This window comes from Leptosomus discolor, chromosome 12 (genome assembly GCF_034619465.1).
Source record: "Leptosomus discolor isolate bLepDis1 chromosome 12, bLepDis1.hap2, whole genome shotgun sequence".
In the NCBI taxonomy this organism is placed as follows: Eukaryota; Metazoa; Chordata; class Aves; order Leptosomiformes; family Leptosomidae; genus Leptosomus; species Leptosomus discolor.
The window spans coordinates 13,769,930-13,797,291 of NC_141402.1; the positions used below are offsets into that span (position 1 = coordinate 13,769,930).

Consider the following 27,362-nt stretch of genomic DNA (forward strand, 5'->3'; position numbering starts at 1 on the left):
ATAGATTTATTTCTGTGCAAAGCCATGTACTAATTTTCTGTATAATAGAAGCGATTAGTCATTTCAGATCCATGTCTATGTGTGTTTTTAATTCCAACTTGAAAGTTATGCTGTGCCTGAGAGAACCTAGGATGAATTATTTTGTTCCCAGTAGTGAAGCATTTTATTTCCTTAAAGCCGTCATATATACAGTATGATTGCTCCAGATTTGTTGATAAGGATGTAAGCAATCATATGCCAAGTTTAAACCCAAGTACTTAACAAAAATACAGCACCAGCTAAGAAAACAAATTAGTATGGAAAAGTCAAATTAAGTGCAAATATCTCTAGTTTCAGGTTTTAAAAGCAATTCATACTCCGAGGAACAGAAGCATGGAGACAGTTTCAGAAGTGGAAGCATAATATAAAACACTTGATCTAAGGATGCTTCAATTTGGGATTCATAGAAGTATTTCCGAGTCAATTATGTATTTATTGCAACATATGAGTTAGCTTATGCGTAAACCACAGAAAGGTGACTCCAGAATAAGCATTTGTTTTTGAAAGACATAAATACATGAGTAGTATTGCACAGTTAATTGGAGACATGCAACTGGAAAGTGACTTTTAGTTGACAGTATGAAAAATATTTCCTTTTGACAAGTAGTGTAAATGTGGCAAAAGTCTGGGGTGCTTACACATGACATTGTTGTGGCTTAAAAAAAGCATGAGGCCAAGTTCGTTTCCTCACTTACGTTAGGTCATGGAAAGAAAATGCCACTTTTGAGCCCTTGTGACAAAGGGCTTTAGACTTCTAGGCGGAAAGTCCCCTTGAATTTCAGTGCCCTGCTTGTTTATGCAAAAATTATTCTTTTTTTTGTAAATGTAGGTGCCTATTCTCACTGAATTTAATAGGACTGGTTTTGTGTCTAATAACAAAAATGCGGGTGTGTTTTTTTTTTGCAGGACCTACTTCTGGCTGTATTTTAAATCTGTTTTGAAATAAATATTGTACTAAATATAGCCCTATTTCTGTGGAATAGAAAATGGGAAATTTTTCGTGTGGAAAGATCACTGTACCAGTTAATCATTTGTCACTACCACTTTGAGGAAACAAAAATAATAATAGAAGCACTTGGAGACCTGATGTTGAAACAGGAAAGTGATTAAAATGTCATGGAAAAAACAGATTTACAGCAAGTGCATGCAGAAATATAGAATAAGGTAACAGTGCATGGAAGGGTGGCTGTACTTTTCCTTTGGCGTGAGAAGTCTTAGGAAGATGCAGATTCAAGCAGAACAACCTATGTAATTAGCTGTTACGGATCTCGCCTATAAAAGGGAGGGTTACAGGTTGAAGAATGCAGTACACGGTGTGGTGTTCGAGATAAGCCTCAGCTCTTCAATGGTTTGTTTAATGATTGTTATGGTCTGGGCTGTTGTAAAAGTGAAATAGGAAACTAGACTGTGTCAATACCACCCCTCTCCTTTGGACTTCTCGCTGTTTTCTTTCTCTCTAATCAGTGCATTCCGTATTGACTCCTGTTCCCCGTTTCACTTCGTTGGGTCTTTTGTTCTATTTGCATTTTAAAGCAGTGGAAAATCGATGCTACTTGTAGCTGAGCCTCGGCTACCAAGTGCTTCTTTCCCTGTGTTCGTATAATTGTTTAATTTCATCCCCTTTTTTAACTTTACATTTGGCATTAGCTGAAGTAGCAAAAGTAGTGAACCAAGCTCCCAAGCATACAAATGTGAGGGAGAGGGAGAAGTGAGTGGAATTGAGCTGAAAAAGGGAGAGAAGAAAGTAATGAAGAACTCTCAATCTAATATATCTTTATACAAATATTCCTCACCTCTTTAAAGAAGTTTAAAAAGGGTTCTATGTTCTCCGTGAGTCTTTCAGAAATGCCACTGAATCAAAAATAAGTTCATGTCTGTTACTTCTATAGTTTCCCATTCTCAGGGTTTAGCAGCTCTTTAGACAGTGGTTTGTTTAATCAGCGCTGATGTCCAAATGTTTGTAATTTCTTTCTGCTCCTTAATAAGAGTAATTTTTTAGGGAAATACTATCTCTAAGTATATGGTAAATTTACTGCAGAAACTGAAACATGAATCAAAGGTCATCTCTGGACATCGTATTTAAACTCTTTATATATATTAAAAGTAGATCAATTTTTCACAAAGTTTAAAGAAACTGGGGAGATCTTTGAACAACTCCTACCTAGTTCTACCACCTTGAGTATGGTACCAAAGGAGTACTTGCTGTCATAAGACTGTGTAAACAAATAGACTCTCTAACTATGCAAATTACTGGCAAAATCTCATGTACATCTTTCTCTGTATTTTTTTAAAGAATTACTGTGGATCCAGCTGAAAGCAGTTGCTAACATCGCGCAGTTGTGGTCCTGTTGTTGTCTATATGGTCAAAATAACAATAGTTCTTGATGTTTTAATGACTTCCTCCCATGTTTCATGTAGCATTTTATTGGGGTGATGAAAATACATTTCATTAGTTAAGGATTGATTTTGTCACTATACATAAAAAGTAATTTTTCCATGGAGGCTCTCTTGCAATGGCATCCTGCTGTGATCTTAGATTTAATACAGTAGGCTTACATAAAAGTAAAAATTAGATTAAAACCAAAAAGCAGTTAAGTGTATTTGCATCCTGAAAACATTCTACGTCATGACATCTGCTTTATCTTCTTTACTATCTCTGTTGGCGTCTCTGGTGTGGCGGAGAGCCTTTTAAGGATTGAAATAGGAGTAAATGGGAGGCTCCAATGGTGGAGGTGTTTTTAAAACTAAAGCCTTCTTTGTTAAACATCATGATAGATGGAATAATTAGGCAGATAAATTTAGTGCTTTTTAATAATTTCCAGATTAAGAGGAAATGGTAACAGATGGATCTTTCTAAATGATTGAAATGAATGCTTTTGAGCACTTTGAAATGTAATTGAAATAATCAAAATTAAGTGTGCTGGTAAACACCGAGTGCAGTGTCCATGGTGCTGCAGTTACCTCTGGCTTTTCTTGGAAATAATATTTTCTTTCTTTTTTCTTAGTAAGTGTTCTCTGTTTTAATTACCAGCATATACTCTTTTGACATGAGATATAACCACACTGCCTAGAACAAACAGTGCTGAATGTGTTTTATAACTGTCTCTTTCTGTTGGATTATTAGTGAGTGGAATCCCTATTTGCTCTGATTTGCTAGCTCATATTGTAAAAGATTCCTGCTTTTATCTTCCTCTGCTATACCAAAATGACCCTCTGAAGTCTGAGCAAATATTTCTTTTTCACTCTCGAGTGGCCAGATGTAATGGCTGACTTCTGCTGTCACCAGAATTCTCTCTGAAATACTGCTAACAATATTTAAACTGTGGTTTGCATGGGGTCCATCTTATCATTAACGACAAGACACATTAAAAGAATAGCAGTGGTAGCAACTGTATGTAAGAACATGCCTGAGTTAAAACCAGAGCTTAATGTTCAAACATCACTGGTTACCGTTATGTGCTGTTATTCCAGTCATTTACTTAACTTGCAGCAGGAAAGCCTTCAGCACTCGCTGTGCGCCGGGCAGCATCCCTTTTTCATTTGGCAAGTTTCAGTATGTCGTCCAACTCCCCTAGGAATGCTGCTTACGGTCTCTGCTGGTTTAATAGTTTGCTAAAAAGGGGGAGGGTTCTTTCCCTGAGTTATGGAGAACTTTGGTATGGAAAAGCATCATTGTATCCTGTGCTTTCATTATAAATTGACCATAAACTTGGCAAAGAAATCGACCCTAGAAGTATGGACATATCAGGAATCTGATTTTTCTCATCTATTCAGCTGCTTTGAGCCACTTGAGGATACAAAATATCTCTAAAGCTGGTTTAACAAGCAATCAGGAAAGTTCCTTTTTCAGAAGGAAACTCCAGCACATTGGTAAACAAGACACTGAGTGATTTCAGTGTCATCATCCCATTCTTGTTCCTCGTTGCAGGTTGCATGGGAGGGGAAAATAGCTGTGCAATCCAGCCCTAAATATGGCTAATCCCTTATGTTAAGTAAGCAATGATCAATGCAGTATGGTCGTCAAAAAGGACTCAAAGCATCTCTGATTTAAGTTAAGAAGTTATTAGTTTGCTAGGTAGTCCCAGTTTTAGGGGGCTGAATAGTTTGCCTGCAGCTCGAGCTAGGTGGTTGTAGTAGAGCAGGGCGTAAGTAAACTTGTCTCTTAAATGCTGAAAGTCGAATGGGTATTTCAGTATGTTCATCATACTTTATCGAAACTTTATTTCTTGATTATGGGTATTGACACCAGCTAGAAGCACTGCCAAAATGACTGTAGCAATGAGCTAGTACCAGTATTGTGCATTTTTGTGTGCAGCTGCCCTGCTCTGAAATCACTGTAAAGTCTTCCCTGCTCCTGAAGAACACTGCAGCCACTCTGTGCCAAGACAAATCCCATACCTATTGTATGAGGTGCTATTGCATCTATCTGTCTGCATATATTTAATGTCACCCTATGCCTAGATTGGAAGCTCTGAGTTGTTCTGTGTTTGTGTGATATCCAACAGGTGGGATCCCAGCACGTGAGCTGTTCCTGTGTTCTGCATCCGATGTCCGCTACAGAGTTGGCTAAAGTTGTCTGGTGGTGTCTTCCATGATGCCGGCATCTATAAAATCTCTGGGTTTATAGATGATTACCTGAGATGTGCTGCAGGCTTGGGCAGACCCTCATGGCGTTTTATTTCCCCCTCGCCACTGTAGCAACTGAGCTGTTTCCAGCAGCGCAGTAAGTCATGTGGCTGACATCTGTCCCATGTGCTTGGTCCTTTTATCTTTAGGGAGAAGTTCTTGTGTGCTGTGGTGGGTGGTTGCTTTTTTCATAGATTAGATAGAGTGTGTAGTTTACATCTATAGACCGGAAAGGATCATTAGATCATCTCCTTTGATCTTGTAAAAGACAGACTGTAGCCCTCCGTCAAGTTGAACGCAGCATTGCTGTGCTGTGCTCTTAATAGCAGCAAAAACACAGTAAAAGAGTTGTATTTCACAAGCTTAGAGAGTGAGCAGGTGAAAAATTCAAGCAGGAACCTCGAGTTTGCAGTTTCATCTCTCATTTTATTTTAAATTTCTATTTATTTATTGGAGCGGGAAGTGCTGTCATATACTGGTGCTGCTGTTTGCCAGAAGGTAGTACTGGACAAATACGTTCTGTGTTAGAGGTTAAAAGCCTTTATGAAATAATACTCTCATGATCTTTTCTCCCTTACTACAAATTGTCACTGATGTATTCAAGTACAGCGTAAAATTACTGTTTGGCTATTTTCTGTTACTGACATAGTATAAAAGTAATGTGTTGACTTTTCCTAGTGTACAAACCGTCTAGGCAGAAGCTCAGATAGCTTAGCTATTTCTTTTGTGTTGCAGATGAACATTGCATTCCTCGGTCTCCGAGTGCTGGTTTACATCTTGATTGATGTTAAGTAATTAAACGAGACTCCAGCTGCTTAGTGATTCAGAAGTACAGGGCTCCTATGCTGTAAAAGCAACAAGCAGCTCCCCACTTACTAACTTTTATCATTGTTTACTTTGGGCACTGTGCAGAATAATAATTGCAAAAACTTTTTTTTTTGGCCGGGGGGGACAGCGGGGAGGGGACGAACACACAAAATAAGTATCCAACTTTCATCTCGCATTTTAAGAAGTTAAATTTATGATAATCTTGAGTTAACTCCAGAATTGAAATTCAAAGCATTAAATAAACATTTTCTTTCTGTTATGAGGATGGCTTTGCTTTTTGCTTGGATGTGGTGGATATACCAAAAGCAGCTAAAAACTTGAGTAGTTCGATGTGTGCGCTTCTTTTGTTCGGAGTTATTTTATTCAATAAGCGAGATAGAACTTTTTTTTAATGGTTTATTAATTATAATGACAAGTAACAGTTTTCTACTAATGTGGTAACAAAATATTCATTAGGAAGTTGTAAAATTTAATGCTTTTGAAGAGCTGTTAAATTAGTATACTTCAGAATCTAGGGGCAGCATTGAGGCCACACATGCTGCCTACACTATGCTAAACTGGTGATGCAAACATACCTGGATTTGGCATCCCGGCTCTGATTGCAGCAGGAGTCAATCCAGCAGCAGGACAAGGTTGTAGGAATGCCTGTCAAGGTTGAGCTGCGCCAACCAAGAGACATAGTTGACCACTGGGATTTGTTCTATGTGTGGGTACAAACTAGTACATGAGCATTTTTAGCAAAATTATAATTCTAATATTGGTCAAAATGTTAGCGTTTGTAAACATTTTATTTCATTAGTGAAATGATGGCTGTAGATGTGAGTGTAGTTACAGATGCCTGGTTTGGGGGGCAGACAGAGCTGGAAACCAACACAGCATAACAAGCAAATAGTTTGTCTAATGTATTATTTTGACCTAATCATCTAATTCCAGGTTCAACTATGAAATTCAGGCATGGAACATTATGGTATTAAAAACCAATAGCATGTGTGACCCACGGGACCTTTGTATTTAACACTTGGATAACATTTAATTTCTAATACGGTCTTGTGAGAGCATCTTTTGTAGTAGAGTTAATTACGCTGGAAAATTGGAAATTAACAGCTGGTTTAAATATTGCTGAATAATGCACCGGGACAGCAATGCTGAAGGAAAATACTTTTTTGTAACAGCATTAATTCACAAGGAAACAATTCCGAAGAGTGTAAATGGGTTAGTTTACCTGCTGCAATACTACAGTTGTTCAGGAAATTGCATGCTGTACATTTTGTGGGTAAAAGTGATCTGAAAATTGCTTGAACATATTTTCAATGCAGGTTGGTTTTTCCTATTAACTTCATTCTACAGTGTTTTAGAAAGATAAATATTGCAGTTGCAGATTTTTTCACAAGTAAATGCTGCTCTGTGTGACCAGTACCTGGTTCAGAATTAATGTGGTATTTTCCTCTTGCTGTGCTTCACTGGAAATCCTTTCACAGCACTGACACATTAAAGAGTTTCTTCTGCAGCTGCTGTTTCTGATCACTATTGATGATTTTTTCCAAATGTAAAAACTTGACCAAGTGTGCTTAACACCCATGTGATGTAGCAGTGGAAGGTTTTGTTTGAAATATTTGCCAAATCCAAGGCAGAGCTGTGAAGTAGGGAACTCTACACATCATCTGGGATGCTGGAGGCGTGAAGCGCAGCATGCCTGGCCTTGGGTGCTTGCCCCAGACAGCGAGTCCATGGGAGGTCATGGAGCTGTTGACTGAAATTTGCTTTCTTCATGTGACTGCAGGGACTGAAAATAGTTGTGATTTCACTCAGTGTCTCAGGGACTTTTTGTCATTCCCGTGTGTAGAACTATCTGTTTTGTTTTTCTCACTGCAGGAAGTTAGACTGAAAAAAGCTAAAGCATTTTCATTGTGTTGTAGATAAAATACCTTAAATGCCTTACAGTAGCTGTCAGCCGGATAGCAAACTAAAGCTGAGCACCTGACCTGTTGCTCATGGTTCTGTTTTGGTCTGTGTTTTTCTCAGGTTCCTGTATCACACCCATTTCTGTGGTTACTGTCTCTTGGAATAAAAGTAAATAAAGAAGCTGGTCATGGCTGGATCCGGTTACTCCTCTACATCTGCCTTTCCCAAGGAAAACTGTTGTGTTCATGCTCTGTTTTCTCTCTTTTTCTCCATATGTGAAATGCACAAAGATGATGTCAAAAGGGAAATGGATCAACAAGTGGTTGTGGTTGTTCCGTCTTCATGTCCTTTTGGGTCAGGGACCTGCCCCACAACCAAGTCCCATCTCCTGTGCAGCCAAGGTCATTGGTACAGAAACGTCACTGTACCTGAAAAGGGGAGTTACTGGGAGTGGTGTGAATCCCAGGAACTTGATCTTTTAGGAATTTTGGGCCTGTATGTATTACAGCCTTGAAATAGAGGCAGGGGATTTCAGTGTGACACAACATCCTGCAGGGAATGGATGAAGTGAGCAGAAATGTCACACTCAGTATGTGATTCTTGGTTTGCGAGAGGTTGTCGTGTTTTTCTGAGGGAGGGCACTTTCAGGCATGCTAGATCCATAACACAGACTGTGTATGAAGGAAAAATACCAGGGGATGCCACAAACCTTTTGTGGTCACTACAAAAGTATAGTTTACATGCAGGAATATGAAGGGCAGCAAGCAGAGAGCTGTAGCTGCTGAGATCTCGCACTTGGAAATTACGTGTTTGTCTTCCTCTGACAGTAAGTTCACTGCGATAGAACTTTAACACAGAAGCAGTGAAAGTTATTTGGATTTTCCCCGTGGCTTTTCTCTCCTATAGAGCAGCTATTACTCTGGAAAGCCGTTGAACTTTCATAGCTTTTTCTTCTATCAGTACGTATTTAGACACTGGCTAGAACTTGAGAACAGGTCATAGACACCAAGGTTGTACTAGTGCTGCTGAAAATTTGACCCCCATGTGTATGGAATCTGATTTTTTTTAATAAAAGCAATCAAAAATTTGTGAAGAAACAGCTTTCTTTTTTTTAAGGGTATTACTTTATTATAGAAATAAGTCTAGTATTTCAAGATTATTTCCTCATTTTTATTTGATGAGAAAACCCCAAAATATCACAATATTCCTTAATATTGTGTGGAGAGAAGCACTAATTGAGTTCCAGGGCAACGATTTCACGCTCATGTTTGCTATACAGGCTACCTCTATGCAAGTTAGCCTTTGTTCAATGCCTGCTCAGCCCTGCCTGGCTTGTTTACAAAATGTCCTGAAGTCAGAGTGGGAGCCAGAAGTGCTCAAACTGAACATAACTCTTCTCAAGTTGTAGGTTTGGTACGGTGGACTTCACAGGCCTTGCGCAGTGGTGAATGGTTTGAAAATCCTCACAATCCGTTATTTCCAAGTTGATTTTAACACAAAATGGAAGCTTGTCTTGGGCTGCCCATAGATGGAGGGACATGCAGGGCAGCACCAGAGCGGTGCGGGATGTCGGGTTTCCTTTGTTAGTACCAGGAGCTGGCAGCAGTGCTTAGCTGACTACGATCGGGGTTGAAAAGACGAAGAAACAAGCCTTGCATGAAGCATTCGTTATTCACCTAGCTCTGCAAGTCAGGGGTCAAATCCCCTCCGTTGCTGAATGTGAAGTGTTCAGGAGCTTTGTGTTGGGAGTGTAGGGAGGTTGCAGAGGTGAAATGCATCCTATTCTCCGGTCCTACCTAAAGTTGAGGACGCTGAGCTGGCACACGTGTGTGCTTTCATTGTATTGGTTTCCAGAAACTCTACTCTGGATTTAGAGTCTTGCTGTGGTTGGCAGTATGCATGCAAACAACAAAAATGTGTCCCATCTGGAGGTGTTACGCTGTACCTGTTCCTCCTGAAAAGGGGCTGAGACAGAAAGGTTGGTTTGAAAGCACTGTTCTATCTTAGCACAGTATTGACAAAAGTTTGGCAAACTGGGAACTGTTGTTCTGCTGTACTCATCTGTTTTTAGAAAAAACTTCACACTCTGATACTGAGTAGTTCTGGTTCAGCAGCACAAATACTAATTTCTCGACTTTCTTCTCTTTCCACTGTATACTCTTAGCTATTTTTCAAACTGCAGCATTTAATGGTTCTTGTTATTGCCTATTCCATAGAACAAGTAATGCGAGGAAATAGGAAGTCAGGTGCATAATTAAGTGGATGTTATAAAATTTCATCCATGTTTTAGCTGTGGTAAATACAGTAAAAAGTTGAAATGCCAGTCATTATTCTTTTTGTTGTTTAAATAATTAATACCTCAGAATGTTCAGGCTTTGTGAGAAATGGGTTTATTGAGAAGGAAAGGTAAGGATTTGCATGTGTGCTTTGTCCTAGAGGATTTGCACTGTGCTTGCTGCTGTATATGGAGCCCTTGCTGAGAACTGTGTACTGTACAAGAAATAGCTGTGAGAATCGTGTACTATAAAAGAAATACTATACAAGAAATAGCTGTGTTTGAGTCCTAAAATGGCTGCTGGGATAATAAATAATGGAGGGATGCAACCACAGGGTATTTGTTCTTCAGTGAATTTAGTAAGTGTTCTCAGTCCATCTGCTTTTTATTTTAGAAACCTAATCCAGTGCTGTCTATGTAAAATTTGGAATGCATTCTTATCCACACCCTTTGTTATACTCTAGAATCTTGATCTTCTGTATTTTGTTTTCCTAAAAAAAAAAAAAGTATTTGCAGTTTTCCTTTTTTTTTTTTTTTTTTTTTTTTTTTTAGGCCACCCACATGGGGGCACCTGCCAGGTCTTCAGGGGTACTTCCTTTACTCTGCAGGACTCTGAGGTTTTCTGTTAGTGTGTGTGCTGTGTCTCACCCATTCATCATTACTACATCTTGATGTAGGTCTCAGGTTTGCTAAATTATGTTAAATCACTTCCATATTGAAACACATGAATAATTTTAAATCACTGTGTGCTGCGAACAGCAGGATCAGATTATTAGAGCTCTTAATTGTTTCTGTCTTTTTGTCTGAAGGTTTTTGGTCTTTCACTGTAAATTTTGAACTGGCAAATAACATATGCTATAGGCCTTGGAGCATTACCACCAATGGCGTTTTTGAGACATGGTACATCTAGGAACTCTCTTTTTCTGAGGGAAGTACAGTTTAAAGGTATGAACTTCTCAAAAAGCAGTTCAATATAAATCATACCTGATGGAACTGTAGTCATTATAGTTTGCAGCTCCTCTGAGAGAAGAATGAATTATTAGGATTATTTGGATGGCAGGAGTCTGTCACTTGTTAACGACCTTTTTAATGCGTGCAAGGTGTCCCTGTGTTAGAAAGAACTGACAGAGAAAAAGAAAACACAGAGAGAAAGGGAGAAAAGGATAAAAGCAAGCCAAGAGTCTAAAGTCTGGGAATATTCACATCTAAGTTGTAAGCTTTCGAGTTCAGTTCCTCTCTGATTAAGCAGGACATGTGTGCGAATGCAGAACATCTAAAACATGCAGTAGGGAAATGAAACTGATAGCTATACGGCGTTACATGTGATGGAGAGAACATTCAAAGTGCATGTGGCAGTAGTGACAGAACTAGCAGAGAGACTGAAAAGAGAGATGGAGTTTTGATAGTAGCAAAGCAAATGAGCTGGGAAGTGGTACCTTAGTTACTGGCTTACCCTTGTCCCATCTGTACTTCCTCTGGTCAGCTCATTGAACGGCTAAAGCCTTACAAATGCCTAAATGAATTTTTTGGAGGGAGGGTTGGGGAGGGAGGCGGCGAGTCTTGGAGATGCTGTGGTGAAGCGGATGGGTTGTGGGAGATGGAGAGAGGAGGAAAGAGAGTAATTGAAGGATGTAAGCTTCAGTGAACAGGAAGGATAGTCGTATCAGTAGTGACAGGAGGAGGAAATGAGCTGAGGATATGGGAGAAAAGTTGGCTGATCTTGGTGATACCATCAGACACATTTATGCTTGGAATGCGATGCTTTTAATTCTCTTGGCATTGGTGTTTTTCAGAGACCCAGATTATTAACTTTGGCTTGATGGCTTCATATTTTTCAGTTACTGAGTTTGTGGTGCTGCATTCTAGACACCTTGGTAGTTGGTACTCCTCTAGGAACTGTGCAGATGTGGATACATGCTCAGAAGCAACTTCTAGGAAATCAACTCTGTCATTTTTTCCTCCAAAAGCTTCCAGTTTCCTGATATGGAAGTGTGAGATTTGCAGCGAACAATGCCGATCTGTTAGAATTTGCTGCTTGTTCTGATCAGTTCAACTCAGTTCTTATCTGCTTAGTTTCAGTTCTTCACTTTTTCCCCACTTCTTCCATTTTCCAAGGTTCAGTGGAACACTTTGGCCCAGCATTTCTCCCTGTGCCAGTGCTTTGTCCTGCCTCCAGACTTCTTATGTAAAGACATTGGAGTTCTGCAGATACAAAATTACTTTCCTCCCTGTTACCTTGCCTACTGACACTCCTATCTAGTACGTGTGCTCACACCAGGTATGTGCCAGTAGAACAGAGGCTGTTTCCTTAGAAGAAAGGAGGGGGGTCCCTGATGGCTCCACAAACTTTGGAGAGCACTAAGGGAAAACTGAAGGGGGGGAGACCCATGAGCTGAAGGCCAAAGGGCAAGCAGTCTGAGAGTCTGGATAACAATTCATATAATAGTGCTTTTTGGTTTAGCTTTGCCAAAGACCGATAGATGAGGGAAATGGGCAAAAATGAGGCATTTTCTGTGGCTGTATTGTGTCCTGGGTTTTTTTGGGGGAAAATTTCTAGTTCAGTCTTCTGACTCAATTTTTACACCGCTTTTCAAAGACTGTCTTCCTTGGTCAGAGGGCCTCTCATTTATTTATTTAAATTTCCTCTACCCTACTCATAATGAAAGGCATCCAGTTCTTCCCTTGTTCTTGAGGGCAAACATCTAATCTAACTCTGCCTGCCTGCTGTTTGCCACCATCAGCGACAGTCTCTCACTGACGTTCACCCTCTTGGCTTAGAAAATAATAAAAAAGAAAAGGGCAAAACATGAAAATCTGTCCATGCTTTGCTATCTGGCCTGAGTCCAAAGCCTTGGTTAGCACTTCTCAGGTGCCACACAGGTTACCGATGCCTGCATAAACCCCACACACCTATCTTGGCCCCTTATGCTAAAGGACAGATCATAACATTTCGGAACACGTTTGAAATAATTTCTGAGTTTCCAAACACATGCATAGTGTGTTGATGTATATAAATTATGCACGGGACCAAATTCTCTTTAGAAAAATATTACAGCCATTATGTATAAATATTATAGCTGTTACGTATCCCTCAGAACTTGCAAAGTGAATGTGTTCAGCAAAGGTGTTGTTTTGTTTGAACAAATATCTTTAAATGTTAGTGTACATCCTGTATGTGTTTGTGCCCACTTGGACCTCTGATGTCCTTTGTGAGTTTTCCCCTGGTGGTATAGTGTGTTGCACATGTTGATGTGGGCTTCTGTATTCAGAGCTACTAGTGCGTTATGCTGTGTGTCTGACTTGGTGAAGTTAGCGAACAATCTTGCTATATGATGTCTTATAGTTAATATTATGTCTGACCTATGAGGAAAAAAGGGAATGTGTGAAGAAAACAACCTTTGAGAGGGAAACAGCTTTTTCCTTTTTTGTCATCTTAATAAACCTGTCGGTGATTTAGGATTGTGTCAGCTGGGAAATGTATTTTCCAAATTGCTTTTTATCATTCATACCTTACATTTTGTTTTGTCATAGTTTCAAGAACAGTAGAGCTCTAGCTTCATACTGAAGAAACCAGTTGGGTGGTTTGTTTTTTTTTTTTCAGATTATGGAAAGAGAAAGGGATGAAAAATCCCCGTGCTAAAGGAAGGGGATCTAGTTTGGCACAAGGGGGCAGTCGTGTTATGTATGAAATGATGCCTGCTTTTGAGTTACTCAGCCATGGGTTAATAGTCAACTGGATGACAAAATTAGTGTGGTAGGGTGGCATGAGAAAAACCTTACATTTCAGCAGGATTCACTGATGGTCTAAGTAGAATGGTTGCCAGAATTTTAGCAAGTATTTATTTGTAATCTTTTTTTGAAGAAAAAATAAAGTCAGTGTGTATATGATAAACTATGTTGTTCTTAAAGGTTAAAAAAATATATATCTATATGATAATGTAAGTGTTAGATGAGATGACTGCAGTACTTTCCACACTTGTCACTACAAGCATCTCACTCAAGTCTTATTATCGCCTTAGGGCTGGGGAATAAGAGGAAATCTAAACATAATTTATCCTTTAAAAACTCTGGAAGCGAAGGGTATTAGTTAGAAAGTGGACTTGGTTTCAAGATTGTTGATTCTTTGAGAGGGATTGAGTAGGAGATCTCTCCAAATTTGTTTTGGATGGGAGATAGGATAGTGCTCGAGAAGCCTCATTTCCCTCTTTCGCATCCCTGCTCATTGAATTCCTGGAAAGACCAGTTGGGTGATGTTCAATACAATTAGTAAAGACTCAGTACAATTACAGTGTTCAGTCCTTGTTGGGAATCATTAAAATTTAAAGTTGGCGGATAGTGATAGTGTTTTACCTGGGTCACGGTCCTCTTCTGCTTTTTGTTCGAAAGATCCAACTACTCTCAACATGGAAGTGAATCTGCTTGTTTTGCCTTGTAGGTGAGGTTGCATGAGCACAAAGTTCCAGAACTATAGTTTTGAAGTAAAGGGATTTTAATCCTAGTCTGTCACGACACATCACAAACAAGTCCTGCAGCATAGGTCTCAAACATAGCCCTGCATACCAGTTTCAAACATAGGTCCGTTGTGAGAATAGGTCTCAGAGGAGAATAGAGGGAGGAGAAATAGTTAGCAGCTTAGCATGTTATCTCACTCTAACTTTGGAACCTGTTTCCTATTAAGAGAGAACACATTGAAAAGCTGATAGACCTGATCATTGATTGTTTAGTATTCTGCTGCTGAACAAGGCTACCTATAGCATTCTGGCACTTCAGCATGTCAGAAGTCTCTCTGGTTTCTGGAAACTATTGATAGCAGGAGGAAAAAATCTTGCAAGATGAGACAAAATGTTGTTAGTAGTACTGGAACCACTGAGCTTTCAACTAGACGTAAACAGGGTGTAAGTGACTCAGATGGGTGATAATCCTACAGTTCATGTTGCTGTCTCCTAGTGCGTCTCGCTTGAGGTCGTTATTGTAGAATGTGGGCTTTTACTTGGAACACTATGGTACTTGAAGTTGCCTTTTTTTTTAATGGTTTCTTTATCATGGCTGACAGCATTTTATTATATACATTTTTTTGGGCTGAGTATTAGCTTCATCATATATGGCATACTTTGCTGTCATGAAAGAAAAAAAGATTCAGATAATTTCTCCTTCATGAGTTCCCTTATTTTAACCTCCTTAGCCTTATGATTAACAAGAAAAAAAAATGCAGACTTGCATGCACTGCTGCATAAATCATCTTTTTTTTTTTTTTTTTTTTGCCAGGACACAAGGCCAATGTGATGCTGTTGTTTGCGTGTCACCAGTCACCCATCCCCAGATAGCTTTTGGGCTTGTTGTCCAGCCTTACCTTAATTCATGGGAGTTAAATCTAAATGATACTCATTTTCATTAAATAAGCAGTTGTGTGCAAGAAGAGGAAGAGGGAAAGCTCACAGGGGGTTCCTCCACTGGAGTGAAAGGTTTTAGCCTGCGTTCAGTCTCACTGTTAGACAAGGCACAGTCTACACAGGGAGCCACAAGAAACCAAGTTTTGTAAATTCTCCTGTGCATACAACTATTGCTTCTCTTAGAGAGAGGATGGGGTGATGTCTAAGCTTGAAAGTTGAGAAATCCCTATAACTTCAGGAAGTGAAGCCCTAGGGTAGGTACACACGTGTGCACCACATGAGCAATGAAACTGTTGGGGAAGATGGCAGCAGTAGGCTGCTTTCTCAGCTATGTTTACACTTCTTGTAGTAAGCCGGTATCTTTACAGCTGTTAAATGGTTGACACCTGGGAACAATCCTGGTTCCCCCTCCATAATTTTTCTGTGGGTCTTGACAAGTAGGTTCAGATTGATTTCATATGACACTTCGATAGATGTTTCGATTCAGGGAATGAGTATTTCACTCTCAAAGCCTAAGTAGTGAGATGACACTAACCTTAAACTAGGTTTTCTCACTTCCAGCATCTCTCTGCTACCAATGAAACTGTATATTCTACTCCAGGTTACAGAGAGAAAAGTATACATCACAGCTCTGTTTGGGACAGATGGGGAGAAAGATACTGCAGCAGTTCTTAGACAACGTGAGGCTTAGAGTATCAGTCAAAGTGATTCATTTTTCTGACAGTGGTATATTTTACTTATCTCCATGAAAGAACAAAACAAACAAGGTGTACCTGCCAAAAATATCTGTATTCTCTGATAGGGCTTGAAGAATTTTCTTTCTTGAAATTACATCTCATAACAATTGCGTAGGAGTCCATCACTGACTTTTCTGCAATATTTGTTCTGCTAAGCTGTGGCATCTTAACCCCGGTTTTGATGGGTTCGTGAGAGATGAAGTGCTGACACATTATGGGCAGGGAAGTAAGCTACAGAGAGTGCTAATCAGTCTTGATTAATTCGAAGTAGGTGAATATGTTCTTGTAGGCCTTGCTATAAGATTGTTAAACTACAGGGTTTTTTTATCAAATGGAAATAAAGTTAAAGATTTGTTCATCAGCTTGTCATGGGAGTTGGCAAATCCGTGGATAAATTGGTGGCTGGATTCCTTTGTCCTTTTGTCACCTCTTTTCACTGGAAAGACAAAGTATATAATTTAATAATCTGTCTTGTGGATTTAAATGATTTTAAAAAATACCTTTTCCTCTTGTAAATCTTTGCCATAGGATGAAAGTTGTCAATATCTAAAGGATGAAATTCGAAGTGGTAGCATGTATATTTTTCGGAAGTTCAGTTTTAACTTTGGGCAGAGGCTCATTTATAATCCCCATTGGACAATGCGTTTGTTCTCTTCGACAGTTGAATAAGGGGAAAAGACATGTTGAAAAATGTGTTCCTGTCCTCTTTTTCTGTGTGCTTTTCTCTACATCTGTGCTTAGCAGAATCCCTCAGGGTATCCTGGATTGTATTTACCAGGAAGAAAGAATACCTGACTAGACTAGCATTACTCCTCGTGATTATGGTGTCATCAATTAACTTATATGACTCAAAAGTGAAGCTTGCCAGTCATTTTAAAGCTTTGGAGAATGAAACTCAGGAAGTTTGTTCCTACGGCAAATTTCTTCAACCTTTGTTTAAAATAGTATAAAATAACTTCCTTTAATTGTGGAAATCTACTGTTGGCAAAAGGCAAGGGCAAACTATAACTCTTTAAACATTAGAAAACATGAGTCCAGCGTATCTGACAGGTTAGGACTGGTTTCTCCACACATCCAATAGTAGACAAATAGCAACAGTGTAGTAATTAAAGCTTAATCCATGTAGTCATAAGCTACTTATAAGTAATTGCAACTATTGCAGCTCGTGAGTTTTGTTTTTCTTATCTTTGAGTGGGATTCCCTTCCCCCCCCCCCCCTTAAAGAAGGGGAAATGCCTCAGTGCTTTTGAAGGGCTGGTAGGACAGCTTGACAGTTATGTAAGCAGCTGTCTGCAGAAATTCATTAAATGTCTGATTGTGCATAGCCGTGTCTGACCCTTGGTGCTCATGCTGAGCTTTCCCCCTGCCAGCTACCTTCTTGTCTTTGGTTGATATTGTGGATATTCATTTACAGGGATGCAGACTTCCCTGGTCCTTCTCACAGTAAAGAATGCCATGATCCCTTTAACTTTATAGGCAGGGGTTCATGTTCATATGTGAAGTGTAAGAACATGTTTATATGTGAAATGTAAAAGCCATTTGGTCTCTAAATGGTGTGGCTTCACAGAAGAATGAATGTGGTCCCGTACACATACTTGCTTCTTACTGCTTTTCTGTTTAATTGTTTGAGATTCTTCCATTTTCTCAAGTGATCTTCTGAGAGATCCAAAAAGTGGGGGCTTTTTAATGTCCACCTGTAACTGATTCTATTTTTGAAAGCACCAGTGTTTACTGGGCTACTATGCAGCCCACCATGTCGATGAGGGAATCATGAGCAATTCTAATGTTAAAGGAAAGCATAGACTTTTAGTATTTCCAAGGGGTGCTCAACAATTTGTATATTTGGAATTTGTGATCTTACATCTTGTGCTTATTCTGTTCAGTGTTATATCACTTTATCCATCTCCTATATTCAGATTTTTAATTTTTCAACATCATAGTTTCATTTATTTCTTCTTTAATGACATTTCATCAAGATTTCTAAAACAGATCTCACAGCTCAAGTATTTCTTAGCTCTGCCTACATGGCAATGCTATTTATTGCCAAAAGAGTCTTAAAATCAATGTGGGATTCCTTCTGGCTTCGGTTAAGATTGTGAACACTTTGTTTTCCTGTTTATTTTGTTGTTTTGGGTTTTTTTTTCGCCAGTTGTTGAAGCTGAGAGGTGACAGCGCTAAACCATGCCAAGACTGAAGCTACTAGACTTAGCAGGGTTAGTCAATAACCAGAAGATATGCTAGAACTGGAAGTTGGAAACATTTTCTTAGACAAATTATGATGGAACTAAAAGGGTTGTTCTAAGGTTGCAGAAAGCTGTCAGGCTGTGCCTCCTGCTTCTTCTGCCCTAGTAGCTGCACTTGTTAATTTTGTTTATTGCTACAACTAAATATTGTAGCGTGCATTTTATTGGACAGTAATTCTGGTATTGACCATCCCATGCTTCCCACAAAACACCAAACGTGCTCAGCTGAGTTGGTAATTAAGCTGAAGGAAGAATACACAACTTTTGGGAGTAGCTGCCTTGTGAACATGTAGACCTTGATTTAGGTAATTGGTTAAACAAGCACTTTGAGTGCTTTCTGAGTCTTAATAACTTCAGTGGAGGTAATGTTTTGTTTAACGTACAGCATGTGCCTGCATGTGTTGCTGAATCAGATCCAGCTGAATCCCTGTAAAAGATCAGGGATTAGAACTGAGATTCTCCAATTCTCTTGTTTGGACTGTGTCTGCCAACTATGAGCCAGGTTGAGCAATCAGAGCATTGCCAGCCTCAAAAAGGTCATAAACTGGGAGTCAGGCCCAGCTGAATCACAAGACTTAAGGAAGTATTGGCATCTCTTTTTAACTTTTTGTTTTCTTAACACTCAAGCTACACATAGTTTCAAGCCTATCTTGTAAAGCTAGAAATCCACTTAAAAAATTGAAGGTGTTCCCATAAATCCTTGAGGCTTCAGTCCTTCAAGTTTTTTCTTGAGTTCTTTCTCTTGATCTGTAAATCCTCTTTCTCACACACACGTACATCCTATGTCTTTGTTTACTTTTGTCACCCAGAGAGAGGGGAGCAGGTCAGTTGCTGGCTTTGGAGAGGGAGGAGGGTTCTGGCATCCTGGAGGATTCTCAGCCACGCACAAGATAGACTAGAGGATGGTGAAGAAACTGGGGCACAGAGAAAAAGAAAACCTTTATTATTTCACCAGTTAAAACAACTTTTACTAAGGTTTTGTGTCTGCTTTGGCTGGTACATGTCTAGAATTTTAAATCTAGAATGTTTGTGAGTTTGACCTGTCAGAAATATGCCAGGAATCGACAGTTGGTTTTTATTGCCTGTGATACCTGGGTAAAAGGCTTCCATTTTTGCAACTGTGCAGCAGGAAGTATGCAGCAGAACTCAGGAAGAAAAGCCAGCACCTCGGCCCTTTGGGCTGGGGGACACAGGGGAGCACCCGCACCCAGCATGGAGCAGAGCCCCTGGCCTGCTCTACGTCCAGCAGGGACATTTTACCCTGAGGGCGTTGGAAGGCTGTGGGGTGTGTCTATGTATAAATGTGTGTCTGTGTTCATTTCCAAACTCATTAATTCAAGTGAGCACTCTCCTTCTCTACATCATTTATTCTTCTCTGCTCTTAAGATTATTTGTGCTCCTTAATTGCTCTTATACTTCTGGCAGCTGAGGTGCCTTTTGTGCAGGGGAACCTGATTCCGTTTTCTATCTAATCTGTGGCTTGTTTTGCATTTTGTTAATATTGTGAACAGGTTCTCTGCAGTGAACTATTCTCACCTCCTCCCCCCTAACATTTTATGTCTCTGAAGTTTTCTGCCAATATCCATTTTCCTTAGATTAAGGAAAATGAATATATGTGTCCAATAGGGTTGTCTTTCCTCTCTACTCAGCTGCCAAAGGAGATGTATATTTTGTAGTTGTCATAAATTGTGATTCATTTATTGACAATTTCTACTTAAATCTCTGTGACTGCGTGCATTCTCACAGACATGCACACTTAGTTCTCATCAGGAAGTCTGAAATGCATTTCTGAAAACCAGAGCAAAAGTGTTTGAGAACTCTACCCAAAGGTGGGCAGCGGGTAGCTCGTTTCCCGCCCGAATCCCGAGGTTTGCTCTGCATTCCACTGCTGTGCTGTGTGTTTGTCATCCGAGCGCAGACACATGTTCAGTCTAGCAGCTCCTCTTTCAGCCAGTGTTTGAGCAGCGGTTAAAAGAAGATGCACTCATGTGGAAAATCCTGGCAGCAGGCACCCTGGATTGTGTTACAGCAGCTGTCCTCAATGGAAAGGCATTGATGTTTACAGTGTGTGTTTTTCCATGGAATTTTGTTTGCCTGACGTATATATACAACACAGGCTATTCTTCTCTGTGTGATGTGTTTTTCAGTGCTTTATATACAAAGTATTTTCTGTGATAATACTTATATATCAAATAAGAATGCAGATGCAAGGCAGACACTGGCTTGAAAACATTCACAATTAGAAAGTCTGATATGTAGTAATTTAGATTAATCAGCATCTTCGAAACAAAAAAGGGAAGGTGGCAGAAAAAGGCCTTACTGATCTGAAACATGCAATCTTGCTTCAGTATACATATTGAAAAATCTGGGGAAGAATAAGAAATGCTTTTTTAGAGAACCTATTTATCAGCACATTAATTAGTCAATTCTTTTTCATAGATGAGGTGGTTTTTTTTCTTTATTTGTATGGAGCCTTGAGGTGGTGGCGTAATCTGAATTGCAGGTAGTTTATTTGTCAGTAGCAATGTTGGATGTCTTGATATAGGATGAAAAAACCCTTCTTGCATTATTTTTCTGAACGTATCAACGTAATGTGCCATCACTTTTTCATAACTATTTTTAGAGGAGTCATCATTTTAGCATCTAGGCCATAATTGGCACAGCTACACGATGATGTCACTCCTTGTGCCTCTGTCATACTTCCATTTATTGTCTTGGGTTATTTTTCACTTACTGAGGTCACGCCAGTGGAATTCAATGGGCCTTGCATTGTTTTCCAAAGCCATAGTTCAGCAACATACTTCAGTGTGCTTGCTCAAAGTCGATGTTAGGCAGCTATAGGCTTGGGTAGGTTTTAAGCACTATCTTAAGTGCTTTTTGGAGCATCAGCTGATTTGTAGCTTATAGATAAGCAAATTCTATTGTTTTTTTTCCTGGCTCACACCTATAACAAGTTGCATATGAGTTAAGTCAAAAGGCACTTCCACTCTGTGCAACACCCCTGGATTGTTCCAAGGTCTGCCCATCCTAAGAGCACCGTCGTGCAATGCAGCAAGGTGTGGAAAAAGAAGAGATCCTCAAGGCAATCAAACATCATCCTTTTGGATGCTCTGTCAACATTGGATGAAATTGTATGGGCATCCCGAACACTGTGTGTTCTACCTGAATATGTTTCTCTGGTCTCAAAAAACATCTGCCTTTGGGTTGGATCACTTGCTGTTTTGCTGTTGTGATAGGATGTAGATAGAAAGCTGAAGTCAAGTAGTCTGGCCACTCTTGGCAATTGCATGCTCTGAAAAACTTGCAAACAAAGTTTTAAGCAGCTTTTTAAGCATGTGATACTGGACATGCAATGGTCTTGGGTTTACAGAAAGGAGGAGTGTGTGTGCGGAGAGGTCAGCTAGCCGCCTTCGGGGTCTTCCCAGAGACCTAGAGAATTACACCCTGGGGCTTGCAGTCTGGCATGATTAATGAACATCAGCAAAAACCCACCCAAATGGAACACAGAGTTTGTCAACTAGTGTGCTTTGAGGTGGTGCATAGGAACCCATCACGGAGTCACTCAGCGAGACAGTCTCTACCTGTACCACACGGAGCTTGAGTTTCCGTCATTGCCCAGCTTCTGCCTTTGTACACTAGGAAAAAAGCCCCAACTTTTAATTGCACGCAAAGCTGTATTTTCAATTAAAAGGCTTTGCAAGTCTAGCAGTGTCAAGCCTTCGCATCTAGTCCAAACTTTTGTCAAAGACACATATGTCAGCAGGAGGCTCTTAGTGCAGCACGGCTGCAACAAAGCCCAAAACAGCATGAAAAGTGGAAGGTGTACAGGGCTGCAGTTCAGACGGTCTTCCTTAGGCATCAAAAATACCTTATTTTTACTAGTACCTCACACAGTCAAGCAGTTGTAGTTAGTTTCAGCCAAGTCTTCCTTCTCTTTGATCTCTATCCTGCCTGCTATTATAAGATACTGAATTATCACCTCCTCCCTCAGGCTGTCTCAGAAGTTTACAGATGAAAACTTTGAAATCAAACAGTTTGTGTTCAGCTGGTTTCCCCTTACTCCCTACTGTTGCAAACCAGCCAAGGCAAAGTTCACAAAACAGAAAAACAGTAGTGCAAAACACTTAATAAATTATCACTGGTTTCTTTTTAAAATCTTTCCTGAAGTAATGTTGTTTACTCTTTGATATGGAGCTATGATGAAAGCAAAGTCACTTTGCAATGTGCATTTCAGGTAGGGCATCGGTATATTGGCCCTGCTAACAGTGATGATTGTTTCTAAAGAATTCACGATAATTAATTGGTGCATTTATGGTTTTGTTTGTGTGCACGTCTAGCTGTACCGTGCACCATCAGCTTTGGCTGTAGTGCTAGCTCAGCATTAGGAACACTGTGTGGGAAATCAGACCTATGTGGAATTACATGTCAACGTTTTCACCAAATCACTTCCTTTTTTTTTCCTTCTTTCACTACAATTATTAAAGACGTAATAACAAAGCCTCTTTTACAAAGTGCAGATCCACACTGCTGACAGGTTTCATTGCATTTCTTGAACACGTTGTAGCCTTTAAAGCAATTTTGCTATAAATAGTGCAACTCCAGTTTGGAAGTTGGTAAAATAATGTAAGAATCTTTTCAATTTTATTTTCAGAGGGAAAAGTGGCCGCCTCTTCCATTTCTTTGTCTGGGATTTGAAGCAAACTAAAGTAATAACTTGAAAGCTTTTTCGTTTCCCGAATGTGTCTTCCATTACCAATGACACTTCTAAACTCTGCTGCTAAACCTTCTAATCTTTAAGGTTCTGTGAGTGTAGGCAACTGTCAGGGAAGCTGCGTAATTCAGCAGTGAAGTCATGCCTGATTCATTGACAGTCATTTATTGTACAATTATTTCTGCAGTTCCTAAAGATGATAATCCTGGTGGTAAAAGTTGATGGGAAGTCAGCAATCTTGGACCAGGAATGAGACGATCAGCATTACGTGCTAGAGCAAAATCTGTTAGAAGGCATTCCATTGAGAAATACTGTTTAACACAGACTGGCTTTAGAAAATTGGCTTAAAGAGCTTTTAAAGTAATTTTTCTTACAAATCATTTTAAAAAAAAAGTGTGAAAATAATTTATAATTCTTTTTTTTTTGTTTCTTCCCTGTTGGTGGATATGTTTTTTTCTTTGTTTCTCCCTCCTCTCCTCAGCTTTTCTTATTTTGGTTTATTAATGTAATTCAATTAAAAGATGCTCAGGAAATTCGCGTGCATGGTGCATGTGGCTGGTATGGGCTTCCCCCACTCAGCTTTCCTGTACCTCAGTAGTGTAACCTGTGTATTCCTGTCCTTGAACCCTTCTGAGCTGGCAGTCAGTGGCTCCAAGTAGTGACAACCTGTATGGTGGCTCTGAGAAGATGACAAATGGCAGCTGGAGAGTAGTTTGGGAACAACTACATTTATTTTAGTTTGAAACATAATCTATGCCTCCTCCCCCTCTCCTTCCCCCAGTGTTTTGAATAGAGCACTTGGGGAAGGGAAGGAGAAAAGAAAAGTTTGGCTGACACTTGTTTACCTTGGCTTTCGTTCAGCAGCATCGGTGGCCTCGGCAGCTCGGGCAGCCCTGGGCATTGGTAGCTCGGCGCTGCAAAGCGCTGGTGGGTATTTTGCATGCTGCACAAAAATGGCCACGGCAGCGCAGGCAGAGTTTAAATTCATGTTCAATGATTGCATTCCTTTGTTGTGAGATAGGAGGTGGGTAGTTCCTGGCTTCATGGAAGTCAGCAGGGATTTTGCCAGAAATTTGAGCAGGCCTTAGATTTTATTCACAGTTTTCAACGTTGTTTTGTTTCCAGGGTTTGTCCTGAACTGTAACCTGATGTGCCAGGGCTGTCTTTAGTAGCTGCTGTGTACAGAGTGCGGGTGGCATAATCAAAGCTTCGTGCTTGTCTGAGGGTCTCGGACGCTGCTGCGGTAGAAACGGTGCTAATCCAAGCAGGATCTCTGTGCTTGTGGTTACGTTTTCTAAACTGACCTGGAAGCAATGTACTGCGAATTACTTTAGTCCCGAAGCTGGGATTGAAGTTGGAAGTACCAGAAAACAACCCGACAGCCGTCATGACCTAACAAATGGTGCTGCAGGAAGGGAGGGGGCTGGTTACTGAGGTAGAAGTGTGGGTAAGCATGATGGATGTGTTTCTTAGAAACCAGCCTTCAGAAAGCTGGATGTAAAGATACAGACCAAAATAAAAAGCTTCATACGCTCTCCTTAAGGACATTAGGAACATCTAACACATCCACTTTTCTGAGTCTTGGCACAGTGTAATTTTGTGCAGGCAGACACATGCTTTGGAGTGCATAGAAGCGTCAGAACAGGGCAGTTCAAAGGTAGAAGCCTCTGTTCAACAAAGGCACCAATAAAGTAAGGACTTCATGCTAAATTAGGAACATATATGACCTAAGAAATAAAGTATAGGTTTTATTCTTAGTAACTCTGCTAGCACCGGTTTGCCACAAGTTATTTGGAATTTACAATATTCATAGTTTCTGTTGTTCTCGTGATACTTAAATAGCCTTCTAAGCTAATAATAGGTTTAAATTTTTTTTTTTTTTAAAAAGAGGCTTCTTTATAGGAGAGACTTGGTAAATGATATATGCTTTCTAAACACAAAGTTGCATGACAGGTTTGCACTGCAATGCTGACCATGCACAGTATTCATCCCAGATGCTAAGAAAGGCAGAGGTTTCTAGCACTTGAGAATGAAGATGTAAAATTAAACTATAATTGAAGAAATTTAATGTAACTGTCCATTTGGAACATGTGCAAAAGATAATCAAGATAACAATGAAAAGGAACTTGTTTTTACCCTTTTAGTTAAAATCTTAATTTAGCAAATGTTAGAATAAGCTTTTAATAGAAAGTTGAAATTTTCTTAAAACTCTATAGAATAAAAGCCTCAGGACAGAAAATTATGACTGATGCCCTTGGCTAATTTTAAGGAAAATAACCCACTTTTACTATCCTTTTATGTTCTGCTAGTGAAAAGTATTGTACAGATTATCAAAGTACATTAAACCCTGAGAAGGAGCTGACAGCAAAGCCAAAAACTGTCCTGGACTAATTTCCTGTGTGCTTTGACGAACAATGTTTGATGTTTACCATTTGTTTTGTAGTAGAATTATATTTTGTGGCCTCAGGCAGGGAACTGTGTCTGAACCGTTCTACTGTTTCTCTTTCTTTCCTCTGAGTATGAGAGAATTGTTAAGTCACCTGTGCCTCCTCCAGTGCATGAACTTTTTCTACATTTGCAAGAGCTTTTCAAAGCAGTATCCTCAAGTAAAGTAGGAATGGACTTTATTTTGAAAACCTTATTTCTGGGAGAAGGTTTTCTCTGTGGCAGCTTTATATACTTTTTGCTACTATTTACCACCATCATGCTTTCTGGGTAGATTTCTGAAGCGGTATGTACATTTTGTAGGACATATAGGTATATGCTTAAGGTTAAGCACATTACAAATCACATCCTTACTGACCAAAGAACTTATTCATCTCCTTAAATCTGATTGAAGTTAATGGGATTGTTGATATGCTTAGGATTGAGCACGTACTTGATTATTTTTCTGAACTGAGACTTTAAAACTTTGAACTAGTATTTTAGTCACTTCTCCAAGCAGAGTGGAAGAAACAACTTATTGCTGTAGAGGTCCGATAACCACAGTGAACCCTTCTGCTTGAAGGAGACTGAACAGTATGTACCTGGTTTAGTAGAGATTAAGAAGGCTTTTATTGCAAAGTAGAAACAAGCTTTGTTGGGTTTTGTTGTCTTTGTTGTTGTTTTGAAAAGATAAAAATGCAGGTTTAAATGCTGGCTTGAAATCAACCAAAAAATGTCTGTGGTGCTTGCGAAATAATTAACTTCTGATGGTTATTCTGAACTAGTGCACTGCTAGTTTGCGGTCTGGGCAGTTCAGAAATAGTGCACTGACTGTTGAATTGAAGACAAGCAAATCAAAGCCGCTTTTCCTGTCACACATACTTGTGTTAATCCTACTACAAGAGACCAAGCAGAGACACAGTAGGTGTTAAGAATTGTTGAAAAGTTCAAAGTGTGCGTACTCGGTAGGATGCAGTGACTCCAGGGTGCACAGGCTTTGAAAGGGTGATGTTGGAGCCTTGCAGAAAGGCTCTGTTCCTTTTGGACTGGTTAAAAGGTACTGTATATTCGGTAGGAAGGCGGCTGTGGAAAGCTGAAAGGGAACGACTGGTAGCCAATGTGTGTGGGGGGTCCTGAATACTTTATTTTAACATATTCCATGCAATCACATTATGAACAATTCACACTTCACAGAAATCAAAGGAGAAAGAAAACCATTTAGATCATCTTGGCTAATACTCATACCAGTGCGGGATTGTGTCCTACTGTATTTTTCTCTGGTGTTAGACTGTCCATTTTTATCTGACTCAAGTGATAATGTATTCCCTAAGAGACTGTTTCACAGTCTAATAGATTTTACTGTTAGGAAATTTTCTGTTGCTCTGTAAACTAAATTTAACTTTGTTTAAATTCAGACCATTGCTATGAGACAAATCTCCAGGAAGCTAAGTAATTCCCATTGCTGTCCTTGGCAGTTTACACCATTCGGGTACATGTAACTCTAATAATTGTCCTATTAAACAAACAATGCTACTGCTAAAATTTTTCACCGGAAAACAACCAAACCCAAAATACCAGTTGTGTGTCCATCAACCTGGTTTTTTTCCACTGTAACTATGTAAAAGTTTGTGATGAAATTCTACCCTGTGTTTGTAACAGCACTTGTGGCTCAGCTGTGTAGCCTATGCTGTATAATTTCTGTAAAGGTAACAGTGTACACAGTGACAGAGATACAGAGCCATATGAAGCTGCAGGCAGGAGTGGTTTGGTTTGTGTTCTTTCAGTTTTGGTTTGGTTTTTTTTGAATCACACATTGGACTGTTTAGTTTTGATCCAGATGTTGAAAGGATTGCAGCCCCTTTACAATAGCCTGGAAACTTAAAAGAGCCATAAAGCTGGCTGCTTGGTATATTTCTAGTTTAGGGAGATCTACATAAACTCTGCAGCATCTCTGACCTGTAGGAAGAAGTGTAGAAAGGAGGAGTAAACCAAAGTTGTTGGTACTGTTATCAACTTGGTGGGAATCTGGCAGAAAGCCTTGAACCATCAGCCTTGCCACCTAGCTGTGCCTCGGACGCAGGGACACGTGGACAAAGAGAACAAAGTGCAGCTCCCAAACTGTGTTAGGTTCACCCTCCGGCTGCAGGAGAAGGCAAAGTGGGAAACGATTCTGGGAGGCCTGACAGAT

The 27,362-nt window shown here is 39.7% G+C and overlaps 1 protein-coding gene across 3 annotated transcripts in view; it reads left to right on the forward strand.

Moving 5' to 3' along the window:
- KCNQ1 (potassium voltage-gated channel subfamily Q member 1) overlaps positions 1-27,362 on the forward strand; it is a 359,122-nt gene that overhangs the window by 123,942 nt on the left and 207,818 nt on the right. The window contains exon 14 of one of the 3 annotated variants that reach the window (XM_086472063.1): positions 10,917-10,924. The exons of the other annotated variants lie outside the window; for them this stretch is intronic. Coding sequence (XP_086328189.1) covers positions 10,917-10,924 — 8 coding nt within the window. The remainder of the gene's footprint in view (positions 1-10,916; positions 10,925-27,362) is intronic. 3 annotated transcript variants of the gene reach the window in all.